General features: G+C 39.9%; 1 protein-coding gene across 1 annotated transcript in view; it reads right to left on the bottom strand.

Moving 5' to 3' along the window:
* The window catches only part of ERCC6L2 (ERCC excision repair 6 like 2), a 97969-nt gene that overhangs the window by 66269 nt on the left and 10669 nt on the right, over positions 1 to 21031 (bottom strand). The window contains exons 4-5 of the mRNA XM_060235457.1: positions 13702 to 14120; positions 2682 to 2801 (exon numbers count right to left, since the gene is read on the bottom strand). Coding sequence (XP_060091440.1) covers positions 2682 to 2801; positions 13702 to 14120 — 539 coding nt within the window. The remainder of the gene's footprint in view (positions 1 to 2681; positions 2802 to 13701; positions 14121 to 21031) is intronic.

Here is a 21031-nt window from a genome sequence, read left to right as displayed (position 1 = left end):
ATTGGAATCTTACTTTCAATTGGCTGAGCAGGATGCGGGAAGAAAAAGCTGAGCAAAAAACTGAACTCTTCAAACTCACTGAAATGTGGTAATTATGTCAGATCTCAGAGGCTAACCAGAGTTAGCCCTGGTTAGGATTCAGATGGGAGACCATCACAGAAGTCAAGGGTTATTACATAGATGCAGGCAATAGCAAAACAATTTTAAGCATTGCTTGCATTGAAAACCCTTTGGAGCCACCATAAGTTGGATGGGACTTGATGGCAAAAAAACAAAAATGGGAATTTGTTTCACAAACAAAGGAGATAATATACATTTAAGGTAGTATGCATAACATGTCATAAGAGCAAATGCAGCCAAGCAGCCTTATATTGTGGCCTGTTGGTTACTGAATACCTCTCCCACAACTCCAATTCTGCAATCCCATAGAGGTAACTAATCAGGAAGTGTATTAAGCCCTTGTTGGGCAAGTGAAAAACTACACATAATCCAGTCATCATTAAATACATACAATAAAAATGAGGGGAACTGTTATCCAAACTGAGAACATTTTCCAGAAAGAGGAAGTAGCTGTCAAAACAGCTTCTGAAAGCTTTTAAAGGATAAACACCTATTGGCTCATCCTTTCCCCAAATCACTATGTTATCTAAAACATGCATTTTGAAATCAACAGGACAACAGTAATCAAAATCATCTCATCAAATAATCAGTGATAACCAAGGTTCCCCCCCTAAACTGTTGAGTCTTGTGAGCAAAAATTCTACTTTGTGAGCTACTGGCATTAAAGTTGTGAGCGACTGCATAAATTAGGTTGCTCTGGGGCTATTTTTTCCTGAGCTAAGACAAAAATGTGTGAGCTGGAGGCCAAAAAACAGTGAGCTAGCTCACACTAATTCAGCTTAGAGGGAACACTAGTGAAAATACAGGTTGGCTAAAAGATCCTAGCAGCCACAAAAGACGCTTCAGTGTTGCAAATTTCAACATCAGGTTGAATTACAAATGCACAGCAGCCATGCTTGGGCCAGCAAGGTCACAGAACAATAGGTATCAACACAGACATAAGGACTATTGATGCCATTTTCGGTTTTACGTCAAAATTAAATGGAAAAAGAATTGGCTAGGCTAAATCACAGTAAGACAATACTTGCTGCATACAACACATTCCGCTAATAATGTAGCAGATAATGAGTTGTATTGGACAAAAACCAGAAGCAATACCAAAGTTTATATTCTCCTGTGCTATGCCATGCAGAATAATGAAATCCCTTGTATATAATCCTAACTTCCAGGTTTGGCATGTTTGAAAGATCTGTTCCTGGGGCCTTTCTAACCACTTACATAATTAATCACTTTTAATTAACCACTAAATTAGTTTTTATAGCTCTTTCACTGTAGAAAGAATTAAACCTCTATAGAGCTATACAGCTTTGCAGACTACAAACATTTTCTACAAATGTGGCTGAGACTAACCTGAAAGGTTGGATTTCTATGTGGGCAGAAGTTTGGAGGAGGCCTTGTCGTTCCCCCACCCCCATACTGGGTTAATGGCCAGCAGAGGCAAGAGCCTTGGGCAACCGCATTGGCCAGTTCCATGTCAGCTGGGTAAGCAGCACTGCCGGTGAGGTCCAGCAGTGCAATTTTTATGCAATCACCACCTAAACCTCCTGTGTTTAGGGGTTTTAAAATATTTTTGCTGTCACAGCTGGTGGTTTTGCACATCTTGGGGGAGATGGCCTTGCATGTCTGCCTCCCCCTTTTTGGGGACCCCCTTAAGGGGTCTGGGGGTTTGAACCACCATGTGGTAGGCCCAGCTTGGGGACTCTGTGCCGAGGCTCATCCCCAAATGTCAAATTGGTACCACTCATCAGAAGCCAACCTTACAATACCAGTAATATTTGTCACTCTTAGGTTTCCCCAGCAGATGGGCTAAGGGATGTAGTTATTGGGCAGCAGGCAGGTCGCTCAATTTTCCACGATCTATCCTCATGCTTCACCAGTGCTCCTTGGTCTGAAATCAATAAAAGTTGTTGCCTGGTTTTATTCCACTACCGTTGTGTGGTGTGTATTTTTGTGGCTCTCCACAGGATCTCTTCTTACTAAGCCCTGCGCCTGCTATTATTTTTATTCGAGATTGCATAATGCTTTAGATCACATTTTATTTTTATGCCAGTTCTAAACTTCCATTTTACATGGAAGTAATTCTCACTGAAATATGTGTACTTATTCAATGCCAATTAGGTGCCAATGAATTTCAGCACAGAAACAGCAAGATGAGGGACTCTTCTGACTTTGCATAATAATGCAGTAGCAAGAGCCCATCCTTCAATTGCTACTTAAATGGGGCTGATGGATTCTAAAAATCTGAAGACTACCCAAATCATTCAGGAGCTTTTGGGCACACAGAAGGAGGGCACAAATTCTGGTCTGGTAAATGCAAAGACTTTTTAAAACTGTTTTTACAAGCCCTTCTTCCTCTCAAGCTACTGAATGAGCCAGTTCAGGTTCCAGCAGTTATAACAGGAACTCTAGAGGTTCACACCAACTCCCAGCCAACCCTCCTCCTGATTCTTAATTGTGCATACTGCTGTTGGGATCCAAATAATCTAACATATTCCTATTTTAAAATGAGTTTCATATCTGCAAGATGACCATTATAAGTATGTCTAAAATCAAGAATTTACATTCTTTGGAACACTTGGCACTTCTTTTTTTATTGTTCTTAACAAAAATTCAGGCATGTTGTTTTCAATATCTGCACGTGTCCCTTTTTTATTTAGTACTGCAGCCAGGAATGAAATAACCTAGAGAGAGAGAAGAAACACAATTTGAAGCTACACAAAATACCAAGTAATGAAAGTGATAGGCACAGAACATTCAGAGAACATATAATAGAATCAGCCACACACCTTTAGCATTAACCCAGTTTCAGTCTTGGGCAAAAGCCCAGTAAACAACATTCTGTTCCTAACAAAATGATGGTAACTGCCTAGAAATTTTTTTTAAAAAAACCCTCACACAATAACTATGCATTTGTCCTCATATCTATTAGGAGGGGACAAGATCATCCAAAATCTGGCACAGCACAAAGTTCCACCAGCACAGGGCATCTATGCTGGCATAGCAGCAAAATTAATTGATGAAGACATGGAGGAGGAGAGGAGCACAGGAGGAATCCTATGCTCATTCAGGGTAGATTTCCATCCCATGTTTTGACATAACATTATGCCCATAAAAGTGGTATAAGTTACAAACACTGCTACTGGATGATGGACACACACCTCCATACCTCTCGGGCCACAATGGAAAATTACTAACTTGAAAGTCCATAGCATGTCACTGCGGTATATAAAGCGTAGACATTAAAAGGAATGTTGTTAGGGTTGCTACACATACACTGCAGCTATTGTTGCACTTTCCAGATGGCTCTGAAATTACACAAAATAGAGATTGGCCTGCATTCTCCCTAAATTGCCATGGATGTAGGAGGGCAATTTTTTTTTTTTTACAACATCCCCCAGTACACTACTTCTGAGGGCAGTGGATGAGAGGTCTTCTGCAGAATGGAGGAATCTGTGAAAATCACCTTTCTTGCTCCTGCAAAAATTTAGGTAGGATCCAAGGCTGTTATACCTTTTGGTATCCTTGGTGTTGCAGCCACCACCAGTTTAATGGCTTAGCAGCAGCATGGGATTACCCAGAAAACATGGTACACAATCTAAGAAAATACCAAGATTCTGAAGTTTGGAACTGTATTTCAAAACGCAGCTCAATTTTAACTAGCAATGGGATTTTGTTTATATTTTACTTGATTTTGATTTTTAGCAGAGTACTTTTTAGTCCCCCAAACCTTAGGGAAGGGCAGCATATAAATCCCAAAATAGACAGAATTGCAAGGGAAAATGCTTTTATTGGTGGCAAACCACAAAACAGTTAAGGGTGAATACTTGTATGTTTGAAGTTTATTTTTATTGGGCTCTGTTGATTTGTGGATTATGCTTGTCAGGATCCAGTTCAATTCGAAACGTTGTTGGCTGTATAAAGAACATAAAAGCATTTTAAAAAGCAGAGAGAAACTGGTGGCTGTGAAAGCAAGAAAGACTGAGGCTAAAGTGACAAGAAGAGCTCATCTCAGCCCCTTTTGGATTTTATCTTCACATTCCAACTGATCATCACTGGAAGCCAAAAGACATTTACTTCAGGTTGGATATCAGAAGCTTATGGCAGGGGTAGCTCAAACAAGCATTCCACTGTACAGTTTGTGTTGATCCTCTCTGCTCTATATTTCCTTTAAAACTTGAATTAACATGACTGCTAGTGTGAAAAGCCTGACCTCAGTACAAACAGATGTATGCATTTTAAATTCTTTATATTTCTAGAATTCTGTAATTTTGCTGCTAACAACCTTCCTACACTATTGTTCATAGTCTACACAAAGGCTTATATTGCTCACATAGTACCATATGTCAGCAGCAGCTCATTTTTATGTGATCAAGCAAAAGAACAAGGATCTGTTACTGCTGGCAGCTCACTTTGTTTCCCAGCTTTGGTTGTCCCTAGTTAGCATTCCACTCCCAGGTTCTTCATCTAAAAGTTAACAGCTCAGTTAAGAAGTTTTCACTTCCCTACAATTTAACTGTATATGGTATTGTTTTTTCTAAAAATAGCCCTGGGAAATCACAGCAAAGTTATTGGAGGGAAAAGTTTTGCAATGTACATAATTAGAAAAGCAGCAAGAAACAAAACACTGGAACTTATCTGAAGGTTTATTCTCTTCAGTGGGGTGAAGTCATCCAAACTCGTTAGGCCACACCTCCCTTCACTCCAGGCAGGGCTATGTAAATTTATGTCTCTCTAGTTTCAGTATAGTCCAGCTCCATAACAGATTTTGGGTCTAACTAGATTTTTTATTTTATTTTTATTATTTTATTTTTTGCAGTGGAGTGTATACAGATGACTTGCCCCACTGAAGAAAAGAAACCTTCAGGTAAGTTCCAATATTTGGTTCTCCTTCAGTGGGGGATGTCATCCAAACTGGTTATATGCCCAAGCTACAACCTGGGTGAGATCCTCTTTTTATTTTTAATCTATTCCACCACTATGTTGCACACCTTTCTGCAGATTTTAACTGGTCCCACATATAGTGTCTCAAACAGGTATAAAAGGAGGACCAGGTTGCAACTCTACAGATTTCTTCCACCAGACCCCCAGCGGAAAAGGTCACTGATGTTGCTACAGATCTGGTGGAGTGGGGCATAACATTCTTTGGAGATATTTATTTATTATTATTCAAATTTATATTCTGCCCTCCTCACAAGTGGACTCAGGGCAGATCATGGTATGAAATAAACATATAAAATGAATTTATATAAACAAGTCACTTCAATAAAACAGTATACAGTCATTTAAAACACAGGGTTTCCAGCTGGACTTAATTGGTCTCCAACTTCATAAACTGGGCTACATACAGCAGCATGTATGTATCAGCAGCATCTTCCTGGACACCCGGTTGCCTTAACCAAAAGGCCTGGCAAAACAGCTGTTTTACAGGCCCTGCAGAATGTCAATAAATCCTGCATGGCCCCGATCTCTGCCAGAAGCATATTCCATCAGGTCAGGGCCAAGGCCAAGAAAGCCCTGGCCCTGGTCAAGGCTAAACAGACATCCTTTGAGCCAGAGACAACCGGAAGATCTTGATCCATAAAGCGCAAGGCCCTCTGAAGCACATATAGCGAGAGGCGGTCCCTCAGATATGTTGGTCCCAGACCACATAAGGCTTTAAAAGGTTAATACCAAAACCTTGAAACAAGTCCAGTACTCAATCAGTAGCTAGTGCAGTTGGAGAGCAATGGCCGAATGTGGGCCCACACTTCATATGCCTTTCAGATACACGGTTTGAGACCCTTTTCCCTAAAGGCTGTGAGAAGCAGACAGAAAATCCTTTAGCCTAATCTACACCATCCTATCTAAGAAGACACACAGAGCCCTGCACACATCTAGTTTGTGCCAGACTCTTTCTTTGGGATAACATGGTGTAGGACAACAGGGTGCTAGTAGCAACTCTGAGTTAACATAAGCGGTAAATACTTTTGGAACAAAGAAAGGATCCCTCCTGAGTAATACCAAGACCTTGTGAAATAAACACAATTCCTTCCTGGCTAGTAAAACCCCTAATTCAGAAATCCTTCTTGCGGAAGAGATCTCTGCAAGAAGAAAGACATCTTCCAAGAAGAAAACTTTAGATTCTGATTATTTGAAAGGATCAAATGGAGTTTTGGTCAAGGATTATACCTAATGGGAGGGGTCAACCACATGGTTCCTTGGAAAAAAAGCCTCATGCACCCGAGGAAAAAAATTACACCTTCTTTTGCGGTCCTGCATAGCTGCCAGTGCTGCAACCTGACTAAGGTATGCACTTTTGGAACCTGATTCCAACTTTCGTGCAGAAAGGGAACTATCTTTTTAAAGTAGGTTTCACTGGATCCAGCTTTTTGGTCCTGGCCAACTTTTGAATGTCTGCTATATATTATTATAAAGACAACTGGAAGCAGGTTTTCTGGACTGCTCCATGATGTCATCTACTTAACCTGCAAAGCCAATCCTTCTAAATCTGCCAGTTCAATCTCTAAGCTGTCAGCTGGAGTCAAATAGGGCCTGGGTGGTGAACTGATTCTTGCACAAGGAGAACCCATCTGCTTGGCAACCTCCACAGTGGAGATACTGACATCTTCACTAGCTCTGAGGCCCAAAAACCTCTGCACCAGAAGGGAGTTATTGACATCACCTCTGTCACCTTCTGTTCAGACCTCAGCTTATTAGTGTGGTCAGAAGGAAGGCATACAGCAGACCACTGGGTCAACTGAAAGTGCATGCATCCTTGCCCTCTGCCCTGGGATCATAGAAACTGAAACCTGGTAACTTGATTATTGTTCAATGTTATTAAAAGATCCAAGATAGTAATCCTGAAACAAAGTTTAATTTTGCCAAAATAACGTTTTGTTTAGACTCCATTCTCCTGGATCTAAATAATTTCTGCTCAGCTAGCAATCTTGGAGGCTTTTAACACTGTACAGATGGTCTGCTTTCAGATCTGCCAAATTTTTCTCTCTTCAATGGAACAGGGTTTTGTACTCCTGGAGGATCACCAATGATGTGGTGCCTTCTTGCCAACTGATGCACACCTTGGTCACAGTACTGACTGTGAGCACTAGCACATACTTGTTCCTCAATAGGTTCTGGAAGGCAATCAGTGCTAGTCTGATTGCCCCATGTTCCAGCCAGTTCATATTCTTCATTTCTTCCAATGGGCTCCATCTGCCTTGGGCAATCTGATCCTTCCAGTGTGTTCCATTCTGCTGGTGTCTATAAAAACCATCAGATAAGGAGGCTGGAGGAAACTGACTCACATCAGATTTGGTCATGAAGACCACTAGCTTAGTGACTTCTTCAGAGAAGCAGTATCTTGACTTATTCATGCTCCGTGTGTGTCTGTGTGTCCCCCTCTGATAAGGAAGAAGGGTCCATTGTAAAGGCCTGGCATGAAAGTGGGCCCAAGGAATCAAGTCTATGGACTACATCATCAGCCCCAGTACTGTCAATCGATGCATGAAGTCCACTGACCTCTGCCATGTTTCTTTCCCCCTTCCAACAATTTTACCTCTTTTTTGAAGATAGAAAAGCTCTGGCCATCCTTGTCTGAATCCTGGCCCCTAAATGGACAATGCCCCTGGAAGGTGTGAGATGACTTTTTAAAAACACATTATCAGGCAGCCATGTGCCTGAAGAGATTGCATAGTGGACTTGGTGTCCTAGCTCACCTCTTCTGCCTCTTTGGCTCTATGGAAGGTATTATCCAGGTAAGGATAGAGGTAGATTCCTTGCTGTCATAGGTAGGACTACCAGTACCTTAGTAAACACCCTTGGAGATTATGTCAGCCTAAAGGGTAAGGCCTTGGATTGGAAATGCTGGCCTTGAAAATCAAAAAGGGAAGAGCTGTCTGGAAAGTGGAATTTGCAGACAAGCATCTCAAAGGGGGATCATCCTGTTGAATACTCTGTGATTCAAACCTGAAATTGTGCTTCTTTACAGTTTCAACTCTCTTTGGTGTGTAATTGCTCTCCAGTTCCTGGATCTTTTTTGGACTACCAATAGAATGGAATAAATTTAATAGAAATGCTGTTCTAAAAGCACTGGTTCCACTGCCTCTAGGTGCACTAAATGTTGAATAGGTCATGTCTTGGGAAGGGGGAAGCATAAAAGCAATGTGTCTGGGGGAATTCTATCCTGTGTCCCCTCCAGATGATGGAGAAAGCCCACTGGTCGGTCACAGACTCCATCCAGATGTGGAGAAACTGCTAGAGTTGATCCCCAACCAAATAGTCAGGTGGTCAGTCTTGTTTTATTGGTTCCTGTCCTGTTTGTTAGGAGGGAACTCTCTCTGCTGGAATCTGGACCTACAGCCAAAGGTGAAGGGGTTCCTAAAATCCTTCTGCTCCCATTTTTGAGAGGTTTCTTTTTTAATGTGGACAAATCTGAAATAGACAAAGGGTCCATTTTCCAATGCTCTAACCATGTTCCTTCTAACTACTATATTGGTGGCCTGTGCTCTGGCACCAAACTGCATGGCTTCTTGGGATGCATCTTCTGAAAATTCTGCAGCTCTTTTAATCTTTAGGATGGATCTCTTAAGTGTCAAGGGGTCAGTGCTGCCTCCTGAAGGAGGTTTTCAGCAATGTTCTTTCTAATTTTTCCCCCTGCTTAGTGGAGCAGTTCACATCCTGAGCACAACATAACTACTGTAAACTTAAAATTGGCAATGGCAGTGCAACACCCTGCATGGTTCCAGATTGCTACCAAGCAGGGCTTCCTGCTGTTCATGTACACAGGTTAGAGCAGGGGTGGCCAAACTTGCTTAATGTAAGAGCCATAAAGAATAAATGCCAGACACTTAAGAGCTGCAAGACATGAGCATCAGATGTTTGAGAGCCACAAGGAAAGGAGGAATAGATGGGAGATGGGGAGGGAGGAGAAAAGAAAGCAACTTAAACCTAAAATGTATTTTCCAAGCTACCGCCGGCTGGCTTGGCTTGAAGTGATTTAAAGAGACAAATGCCTTCTTCAAGCTGGCTGATGGGGCAGTGGGGCTTCGAGAGCCACACTTTATATGTGAAAGAGCCACATGTGGCTTCCAAGTCACAGTTTAGCTACCCCAAGCTTAGAGAGAACACTGATCATCAGCCCAAACCATGTTGGCCATGGAAAAATTTCAGAGCACAGCAGGGGCTCAGATTATCAAAGAGGCTACCTTCAGGGGATTACCTAGGGCTGTCTCATCATCATCCACTGAATCTTTAGACACGCTGGCCACATCTCGAATTGTAATACGTTTTTAAACTGAAAATGTAAATTATGGTTTTATATATTTTATTTGTTTAATTGTGTAGATACTGTGAGCCGCCCTGAGTCCGCCTGCAGAGAGGGCGGGATATAAATCAAATGTAATAAATAATAAATAAATAACATCGTTAGGCAAAACTGCTCCTGAATGTAAGACTACTACTGGACATCTAGCAGAGGGACCTGCGGTCTTCCACAGGACCTTTTTTCCTATGCCTGCAAGAAAGTGCCATTGCCTGGAACAGCCCATTCTGCCTTTAGCATGTAATCAAGGAATTCAGGGAAGTGACAAAATAAGGACCCTTAAAACCTCTCTCTCTGAGGTCTCTTAAAACCTCTATTATCTAAACTGGTTGAAGCTGATGATCTAGGTTTTTGTATTGTATCCAACTGATAGTTAAGAGAAGGAAGAGATACCTTTCTAATTCTCCAGAAATGACCCAGTGGGAAAGGCCTAGAAGAATTTTCTGAGCATTCCTCTTCCTCTTTATCAGAACTGATTGAATGGAGCTCTGCCATTCCCAAACCTAAGCCTGACATGAGTGGTGTGGGAGAAAGGGAACATATATTTTGACTAGTGATGGGAGCACTGATATGGGAGAACCGGGTTTGATTCCCCACTCCTCCACATGCACTTGCTGATGGGACACTGGGTCAGCCATAAGTTCTCTCAGAGCTGTACTGCTCAAGAGAAGTTATGGGAGAGGTCTCTCAGTCCCACCTACCTCACAGGGTGTCTATCGTGGGGAGGGGAAGGGGAAGGAGATTGTATACGGCTCTGAGACTCTTTTGGGCAGTGAAGGGCAAGGTATAAATCCAATCTCTTCTTCTTCTTTTTCTTCCCCTAGTAAACATTGGAGATCCTTATCCCACTGCCTCTACGTCTCTCAATGGTGATCACACCTTCAGCTCACTTCCAGTAGGCTTGGAAACCCCAAGTCTGTATGGGGAAGGCCACCCACTGCAATCTCCTCATGGTTCTCTGGACCCAGTAGAACTCTGGTAGGCTTTTCCAGCACAGTCAGCGGCCAGCTGCAAAATTACTCAAAGCCTCAGGTCTGCGCCAGTCTCCTATGCCTCATGTCTCAGGCAGGAGAGCCCTGTCACAATAGCCTCTACCTACTTTCTATGACCAGCAATGGGGCCCTTCCTCAAGGTCTTCCTGTTTTCTAGATCAACAATGTAAAGGACTCCAAGAGAGTGGGTCTATGCAGGCCCAGTAGATCTCTGCTGGACTTTCCTTATGCAGTCAAGGACCAACTGTGGAACAACCCAAATTTTGAATCTGCCAGTACTAATGGCAGCTTGTGCTACTACAGAGATATCTGCTGTTGACCAGTCTCCAATGCCTGGAACTTCAGGTGAGAAAGGCTTGTCTTAACAATCAATCAATATTTATTTCAGTCAAAGACCAGAACAGCAATAAAGGTAGACAACAAGAACTCGTAAGAGTACAGTCGATGAAATCAAGGCTCTTTGCTGTCTTTCTTTTTTACACATAGGCCACTTCTGCTCCATGGAGCCCTAATATATAACTTCTGAAAAATCTAAGAAAGAATTTTGAGGCACTGGGGGTACATTTTATAACTTCCTCAATTTCACCTTTTGTTCGTGGCTACTAAACAGTCTTTTTTTGTGTGTATTTTATTTATATATATTAGAAAATGGAGCATATTTTATATGTGCTGCTTTTATGTAGTGGTACACAGTTCTTTAGCATCCAGACAGCTAGAACTTTTTTTAAAAATCACAACAGAATAGTATTTTTTTGTTTTAAGTTTCTGCTCAAGTGCCTAAAAAACCCACACACAACAATAGCACTACTTGCTCTAAGAAAGTTATAATGTATAGAAATGGACGTGGTCTCCAGTCTTCTTTCTTTAAACAGGAACCACATGAGCAGACAGACATTCTTGCCAACAAACTATGAAAGGGGATCCTTGCAGGTACAGAAGCCCACCAACAGCAGGCAGTTCCCAGGAATGGTTTTTAATGCGCTAATTTAACTACATGCAGTTCTGTCCTGGGTTTATTCCAGCATTAAAAACCAATACTGCTTTAATCAAGTTAATAAAATAGCCTGCCTTAAACCAGATGCTTATCACACAGTCCCAATAGCTAGGCTAGGAAAACATTTAATTTAAAAATAAATTGTTGGAGTAAACATTTGCATATGGCTCATGGTTCAGCTGTTCAAAAAAAAGATGGTTCGTAACAGCAATCTGTTTTTCTCATTATAAGCTTCAGCTATTAGCAAATATACTGACAAAGAAATAGATAGCAAACCACAAATACATACTTTTAAAAAAAAAAAGAGAGAGAGTACCAATTTGGAAGGTAATTAATCTGAATAAATTATCCAACCTGAATTTTAATTCCTTGACTTCTTACAGAATTTGAATGCTATTTTATCCACAGAGTAAAATAATTGCCATTCTGAGAAAATAATGCTATAGATATCCTTCCCCATGCTGACAAGAAAGCATTTTTACACGCCTATCTTTCCTCACAGACTGTCATTTTGCAATGTGTGCTATATACCCATGTCTGGGAAACAGTGCAATAAAATTTTCCAATAGGCAATATAAAAGGGCAAATGGAAAATATCCTTGTTTTTAAAGGAAGTACTGACTGTGTACACACAATAGTCTTTTTGGATACCTCGCAGTTTGTGATTACTCTGGGGAACTAAAGAACCTCACATTAATCTCACAATTGTCTCCTAGGGGTAGGAGGACTGTCTCTCATACCTTCTTCCAGAAGGTAGGGACAGGACAGAAAAGTCAGAATGATAGTATTATTCAATAATAAAAAGGACTAGCATGGTAGCATTGCTTTCAACATCTTTTTTTAAAAAAACTTTTTAAAAAATAAATTAAGAAATGAGGATTCCAAGGGTTTAATCCTACAAATCCATTCCACCAGTGGTGGCATTTGCCTGCAGCAGGGCAAGAAGCCTACCACTAGTGAACCTCATCTAAAGAATCCAATCCTAAATTTCTAGCCATTATTAAAGAAAGAAAAGAAACTGGGGGAAATATATATATATATTTTAAAATGCAAGATGAAAAAGGAAAGGATCCAAGAAATCTTCTTCAGCACCCCCAGATCCTGAGATTTATAAACACTGTAGGATTAGAATGTCTGCTACATAGCAGGGGTAGCCAAACTGCAGCTCGGGAGTCACATGAGGGTCTTTCACACATATTGTGCAGCTCCCAGGGGTCAAGGAAAAATTTAACGCAGGCTTACTCTCAAGTAAGCACATGTAGAATTGGGACCTCAGTCAGGTTCTGAGCACTGACCCATATGTAGACAACTATTTCTTCCATGTGTTAAGGGGGGCAAGAAAGGGAAAATAGGAAGACTTGCAAGGTCTCCTTCACCACAGCTGTCACCAGAGACCTAGAGCGGAGAAAGAGAGCACAACAGCTGAGGGAGAAAAGTGAGTATGCAGGGGAGGGAAGCCATTGGCTGCACCACCGAATTCAACTGAGTGTGCCACCGAGTCCAATATTAAGAGTTTTAATAAAAATGTACGTGTGGCATTTGCTCATGTCTTATAGCTCTCCAACATGTATTCTATATGGCTCTTACAGTAATCAAATTTAGCCACCCCTGCTATATAGCCTCGCAATTTAAAAAAAAAACTAAGCCATTTTTTTAAAGCTTAAGCATTCTCATGTTAAAGACTGACGTAACAACTCACGTAACAATTCCTGTTCTGTTTCTTCTACATGCTACTTTCATAAAAACTAAAATCTAAGCACAATCTAGAGAAATTTAAGATCCTCTTATGGGCTTGCTGAAGGTGTGCTAATGGAATATTTCTTGAAAGAATCCAATCATTCTTCATAGATTACGGTAATTATAAAAGAAAAATGAATTTCAGCTGTGATTCTGGAATTTTGGTAAACTATTTGGTAAACTACATTGGACATTGAAAATAGCACTAGAATGCTTTAACTGTACTAAATTTTTTTACTTAAGATAAGGAAATTAACCCAGCATCCCTATACAAATATCAATGTTATTTCACAAAGTGAAAGTATATTCTCTCTTCTATTCAAATTGCCATAATTTGAAGATTTGCACTGGTTCAATCTGACATGAAAATGCCTAAATTACAGCTATAGTATATCATCATAAATGCACTGGAAAATATGAAAACTACAAGATGAACCAGACATAAATCTTAAGAGCAGTTTAAAATCTAAACCTGTTACACCGCTTAAACCTATAACTGAGTTAATTCATTGTTCAAGAAAACAAAATATCTTTAGAGTAAAACAAAAAAGAGAAGTTACCTGTATTGTTTTTCCAAGGCCCATGTCATCTCCAAGAATACATCCACGATTATGAACATAGTGCCCATACAAAAAGAGGGCACCTTCCCTTTGATAATCACGTAGGTATCTATTAATTGTACAAGGGATATAATCCCCATCTATGGACAGTTCAAAAGCAACTGCAGGTGAGGAAAGCCTTATGTCAGGAAAATAAGGCTTCTCCAAATCTTCATCATCAAACAAGAAGCTCTTTTGTGGAGCAGTTTTAATTCTACAGAGTTTTACTATGGATATTTTCTGTTCCTGAGATCCTCGAAAAGAAGCAACAGCAAAACATCTTCCATTCTCATCTGTTTCAAGGGATGTTATTGTAGCTTCACAAAGCTTTCCATTTTCAGGAAAAGGAGCTATGCATCTATCACCAACATGCCACCTTTCTATTAAAAAGTATATAAGAATAAAAATTAGTATATTGCCATTTGTTTAACTGTTCTAAAAGACAAGCAAACATATGCCTGCTGAAAATCACATAGGAAAAGAAGTTTGTATAATAATCCATCAGCATTACCACATTTCTCACCCCCTGCTAGCACACTGAGAACAAGAATATTAAAATATAAACAAATAAACAAACCAAGAATTCAGCCAGCTTGGACTTTTAACAAGTACATCTTCCCATTTTTGTGTTCATTACACAAATATCAACCCAGTTTAAACAATGTTGATCACACTGGATGGAGATGATATACTTGGATCATTAGCCATATAAAAAAGAAACAGGAAAAATAATAAAAGGACATGTTCAATATTTGCAGACAAATATTCAAAACATGGATTCCTGAATAGCTGGTTTTTATAACACAACCAATTTCATTAAATATTAAAACATGTTGTTAAAAGTAAAAGAAATAACAGCTACAAAGAACACTTAGCAGTTCAAACTGATGCATCATCATAATTATAATCTAATAGAAAAGTGACCCTGATACCAATCACAAAAGCAGCAAAATCAGAATGCTCAAAGACCAGGTACATACTTCCTAAGTATGCAGAAAAATATGATTTTGTAAAGTAACCAAAAGAAACAAACAAAAATTGAAACCCCAAACTGGCCTAACAAGAACTGAATATTCCCAAGAATGTTCAGGGTCATTTAAAAGATAAGAGGCCAGGATAAGTTCTCTCAAACACCTGAGAATCATGATGTCTGGGGGGGGGGGGGAGAGGAGTGTTCCAAATTGCTTCCACTTCCTGTGAAACTTTATATTCCATTAGAAACTGTCTGTAAGATGTTCTGGTTCCGGCAGAGCGAGGTGGCAGCATCTTGAGCAATCCTTGACGAGACGGGCCATACCAAGGGAATTTGGGGGGCCTCTAGGTTCCAACGAAGCTCCAGTTAGGGAGCAGTGTTGGCAGAAGGTTCTTGGGAAGGGCGCTGGGGTTTTTCAGGACACCCGGTTCCCTCCCTGCTTACTTTTGCACCAGCCAACATTGGGCGCCATTTGGCAAAATAGCTCTAGCCTCCGGTTCCAGAGGGGAACATGAAAGGCAATTGGTGGAAAAACCGTAAGAAAACCCAATTGATAGAAAACAAGGATGGATAAATAAAGACTGTAAATCCCAGAAAAGCGGACAAAGCAGCAAGTGAAGGAATAGCATCATACTGGAGCTAAGTGGAGCTGAAAAACATCGAGAGACACTGAGAGACACTATCGTAAGTAGAAAGGGAAGAGGGAATGTCTGAGAGAATGGCGGTGCACATGACGCAGCAAAGCTCAAAGTTTTTTTCCCCCTCTCTTCTTTGTTAATGCTTTCTTTTGCCTACTGCACATAACGTGGAGAGACTTTAAAATATAGTCAGTTGCTGAGGAGAGGACCAAAATATACTCTATGTGGCTGTTTTTATTTTCCTTTTTTATTGATTTTTTTGTTGGTTGCTGGTCTGGTTGGAGAGGGACGCTTAAAGAGAAGAGGTGGTGATGATGTCATTGGAAGTGGCGACGGCGGTGATAGCGGCAGCAACACCAGCGGCAGTAGCACAGGCAGTTTGAACATCGGTCTTTTTTTTTCTCTTGTTTGTGGGGTTTTTTTTGTCAGTTCCTACATTCCTACATTGATGAACATTGTTCCCTCCTTCATTGAAAAATACTGTATTTGCTGACAGGAAGACATTAGGTTTTTCCAGGGGGGCAGTTTGGGAGCAGGGAGAACAAAGACAGGGACTGTAAGAAGTCTGAAAGTTCCAAAGAAGAATGTATAGGATTTAGAGCTTGTTAAGGACATTAAGAAAGGAAAAAAGGAGACGAAGAAGGAAAGAAGGATTCCAGTAGAAGTCAGAGGAACGGAAGAGGAGAAAAGGACAAATTTTCATAGTTTAAAAGGGCTTTTGGTTGCGGGGGTGGGTGTGGGGGCTTGACTGACTTAAGAAAAATAGGAGAATTAAAGCAAGGTATTAGTCAGGTAGGAGTGAATGTATAATTAAATAATAGTATAAAATTAGAGAAAATTTCATTCATAAAATATATATAATTAATTATAAAGTGACTATCAAGAGATTTCATACTTTTTGTTGATTGATCCATTGTAATATTAATTAACTGAACATATAATTGATTGACAGATGTTTTAGGAGGGAAGAGGTGGAAGCTATCCAAGAATAAATTAGGTATTGTGACTACTGTAAAGAAACAGAGTGTGGTTGTATATCAAGATTATTTAGGCTGAATAAAAGAGACTATATTAAGGATGACCCAACAGATAAGGGCAAAATTTTCTCCAGGTCAACCCAAAACAGTAGGGATGGCACTGTCTCAAGATTCATTTACGGCGTTTCAAGCAAGTTTTATGGGTGCATTAAATCAAATGCAAAAGAGCTTAAGTGAGCAGATAGGAGAATTAGCAAATAAATTAGAAGGCCGTTTGAAAGACACAAAAAAGATACTACTGACCTGATTAAAACTACCAAGTCAATTGAAGACAAACTAATGCGAACAGACCAATGTATTGGAAAGAGAGTCTCAACAACAGGAACTTGAGAACAGGGCCGCCAAGGTAGAGATGGATAAGGCGGACTACATGCTAAGATTTTTAAATATCCCTGAAGGGAAAAACAAAGATTTAGTAGACTTATTGGGGAAGGCTTTGGCATCAATACTGAATATGGAAAAGAAGGAGGTGGAGAAGGAAATTGATTTTGTATACAGGATAAATTCGCTATATGTGAAAAAGAATGCCCTTCCTTGAGAAGTTCACCTTAAGTTTATGCGGAAAAGGATCAAAGAGATGGTATGGAGAGAGACTAGAGATCAACCCATTAAAATTAAAGAGCAAAATATTAAAACGATGAGAGAAATTCCGTGGGTGATAAGGCAAAAAAGAGTTGAGTATAAGAACTTAGCACTGATGCTGCAGGAGAAGGCAATTTTGTATAAATGGCTTATCCCAGAAGGACTGCTCTTCACATTCCAGAATACAAGATATAAAATTGATTCAATCATGAAACTAGAAGACTTTTTAAAAAACTAAGCAAAAAACTGGGTTAAGTTGAAAAAATATAAGAACTCAAAAGAACCTCCTGGACAAGAAGATAAAGGATATCCGAAGAAAACATCTGATGTTTTGTCTTAATCAGACCAGGAAGAGGGAGAGGAGGATCTTAGAGGAGAAACGAATCAAATAGAAACCAGACTACAGAAGAAAAAGAAAAACCAACGGTCAGAGTCTAGAGGAGCACAGTATTAAAGAATGCTTAATCAACTGAAAAATGTAACAATAAACATCAATGGCTTAAATTCTCCACAGAAGAGGAGGAAAGTGCAGACGCAACTGAGAAGACTAAAATCAGATATTATTTGTCTCCAAGAGACACATAAGAAACAGAAAGACCAGCACCTTTTAGAAGATAAAAAATTAGGGAAAGCCTTTATTACATCAGAGGCTGAAAAAAAGAAAAGAGGTTTGATAACATATGTCAAAGGAAACATTAAAGCAAAACCTTTGGGTTTTTTTGGAAGAGGCCAAATTCCAAAGTATTGAAGTAGTTAGAGAGAACCAGAAGTTTTTATTAGTAACCATATACGCACCAAATGAAAAATAAGAGGCCTTTTTCCAAGATTTGCACCAAATACTATTAGGGTATGAATATGACAATATCGGTCATATCAGGGGACTATAATGCAGTGACAAGTACAGAAGAGGACAGGAAACTTACAAAAAAATTGAAATGTAAATCGAAAGGGGGCAATATGTTGGCAGAAAGTTTTTTTAAGATGGCAGAAGAATATGCATGAGTCGATGCATGGTGAACGTGTAATTCTCTAACAAAAGACTATACTTTTTCACATAGATACTGCTCATGGTCACGTATTGACATGTGTTGGATGTCAGCGGGATTAATGAGAAGCTTGGAAGAAATTGAGATATTACCCAACACGTTCGCGGATCATAATCCAATAATGTTAGGATTGAAAGGAAGAAGAAAGGAATATGGATGGAAGATGAACCCTAGGTTAACAGGGAATAAGCAGTTTGTGGAATATGCCGAGCAAGAAATGAAATGGTTTTTTGAAATTAATAGCCAAAATGGAATGTCCCCAAAAATAGTTTGGGAAGCAAGTTAAGCTTTTTATAGAGGCCTGGTCATAAAACATAATGCCATCCAAAACCTGGAAAAAAGCAAGAAAATGAAAGAACTGACAAATATGTTGAATCATAGAGAAAAACAATTAAAGGAGAAGCCTAACATGGAAGAGATCAAAAATGAAATAAGGATGTTACAACATAAAATACACGTGATATATTTGGATGAAATGGAGAAGAAAATGAGATTTGCAAGACATTTTTTTGAAAAGGCAAATAAACCGGGAAGGTGGTTAGCGTATAAAATTCGGAAGGAGAAGGAAAAAAGGCTGATAAACATTCTTAAAGATAAGGAAGGGAAGCAGAAATATCTTTCAAAAGACATTAAACAAATTGTTAAAGAATACCATACACAGTTATATAGCAGAACTGAAACTGATGAGACTAAACAAAAAGAATATTTGTGAACTAGGGGTCTACCAACATTAAAAGATGATCAGAAAAAACTGCTAAACAGTCCAATAACGATGCAGGAAATTGAGGAAACATGGAATAAACAAAAAAAGAATAAATCGGCAGCCTTCCTGCTGAATATTATATTGCTTTTAAAGAATGTCTGTCACTCCCATTCAAACATTTGATAGAACATATTTGGACAAAAGCGGACCTACCAGAGACATGGCAGCATGCGAATATAGTTCTTATTCCTAAAGATAATAATAATAATAAATTTTTATTTATACCCCGCCCTCCCTGCCGAAGCAGGCTCAGGGCGGCTGAGAATACGGACTTGGAAGAAGTTAAGAATTACAGGCCCATATCCCTCCTCAATGTAGATTATAAAATTTATGCAACCATCTTAGCAACTAGACTAAAAAAGATCCTGATAGACGTAATACACCAAGACCAATTGGGATTTCTCCCTAAAAGACAAATGAGGAACAATATGAGAATTATTCTAAATGTCTTAGAATACTATGAGACCAATCAAGACAAGCAGATGGCGCTGGTTTTACTTGACACGGAAAAAGCTTTCAATAACTTAAACTGGAATTTTGTGCTAGAACAACTTAAAAAATGTATTGTGGAGATGAGTTTATAAGAATGATACAGACCATATATAGTAAACAAAAAGCTAAAATCATACTGAATGGTGAATACACAGAGGAGATAAATCTATTAAAAGGTACAAGACCTATCCCCTTTGTTATTTATTTTGTCATTTGAGGCCCTTAACATAATGATCAGGAACAATAACGGTATTAAAAGACTTAAAGTGAAAGGAGAGGAGTACAAAATACCAGCATATGCAGACGATATTATATTGATTTTGCAAAATCCATTGGAATCAACTGATAAAATTTTAATAGACTTAAATAATTACGGCCAAGTGGCAGGTCTGAAAGTAAATAAGCAAAAATCTAAAATGTTAACAAAAAATATGACAGATTTGATGGTGAAACAGTTAACAGAAAAGGCTGGTTTTCAATGTGAAAAGAAGGTTAAGTACCTGGGGATACACTTAACCAATAAATGTAACACTATTTATGAAAATAATTACTTGAGCTTGTTAATGGAGATAGACAAGATGAATGAGAGTAATAATGTCCATCGCTCTCTGCTGAGGCAGAAAAGCATGATGAAGGTTCGTGTCTAGCAGAGCCCTGATAAACTGAACTAACCTTGATGGTATCAGATGGGACTTTTTCATGTTGACCTGTAGAACTAAGGTATGAAGAAGACAAAGAGTGGTTGCAATATGGTCGGACAGACGCTCTTCCGAATCCACCACAAGGAGCCAGTCATCTATATACGGAAAAACGACTATGCCTTGAAGCCGGAGATGTGCGGCTACAACACTCTTCATCTTGGTAAACACCCGCGGTGCAGTACACAGGCCAAATGGAAGGATTTTGAACTGAAAATGGGATTTTGAACTGAAAATGGTTGGAGCCTATCGCAAACCTAAGGAAATGCCTGTAAGATGGAGGATGCTGACATGGAAGTAGGCATCCTTCAGATCCAAAGTTGCCATCCAGTCCCCTTGGTTGATGAGGGGAAGGATTGTTTGCAGAGTAGACATCCAGAATTTCTGGTACACAATAAACTTGTTCAGATTTTGAAGGTCCATAATTGGTCTCAATTCCCCATCCCGTTTGGGAACCAGGAAATAATTAGAATAGAACCCCCCCGTTCTGGCCGCTACAGGGACTGGTTCTATGGCTTGTTTCTGCAAGAGATTGCTCACCTCCTCTAGTAGAGGGGGGGAAGGAGGTGTGGTGACAATCACTGACTGAGTCGGAACCTGAACAAAGTCTATCTTGTTACCTTCTGATATGATGAAGAGGACCCATTTGTCTATGGAGATGAACTCCCAAGCCGGTAGATGGTGATGGAGGAGGATGTGAGAAGAAGGGGCGGTGATGTGTGCAGCAGAGAAGTCAAAGGCCCTGCTTCTGAGGGCGGGAGCCCTTGGATTTGTTGGTGGCCTTAGACTGCAACCAAGAGTGACGGCACAGGGAGATGGCGGAAGTGAGGGTCTTGGCAGAGACATCCACCATGTGTTTTGACGTAGCCAGCTGTTGTTTAGCCACAGCAAATCCCTCTCTTTGCAGCTTCTTCAGCGAAGTCCGCTTCTCATAGATGACATTAATGGTGTGAGCTGTTCCCAAACCGAATACAGTTAGCTTGCCATACATGCAGCGTAGTTGGAGATTTTTACTCCCAAAGCTCCCGCTGAATAGAACCATCTGCCAGCATTGTCGATCTT

Source organism: Heteronotia binoei, chromosome 4, assembly GCF_032191835.1.
Source record: "Heteronotia binoei isolate CCM8104 ecotype False Entrance Well chromosome 4, APGP_CSIRO_Hbin_v1, whole genome shotgun sequence".
NCBI lineage: Eukaryota > Metazoa > Chordata > Lepidosauria > Squamata > Gekkonidae > Heteronotia > Heteronotia binoei.
The sequence above is the reverse complement of the archived record's forward strand: the minus strand, read 5'-3'. Positions and strand labels throughout refer to the sequence as shown.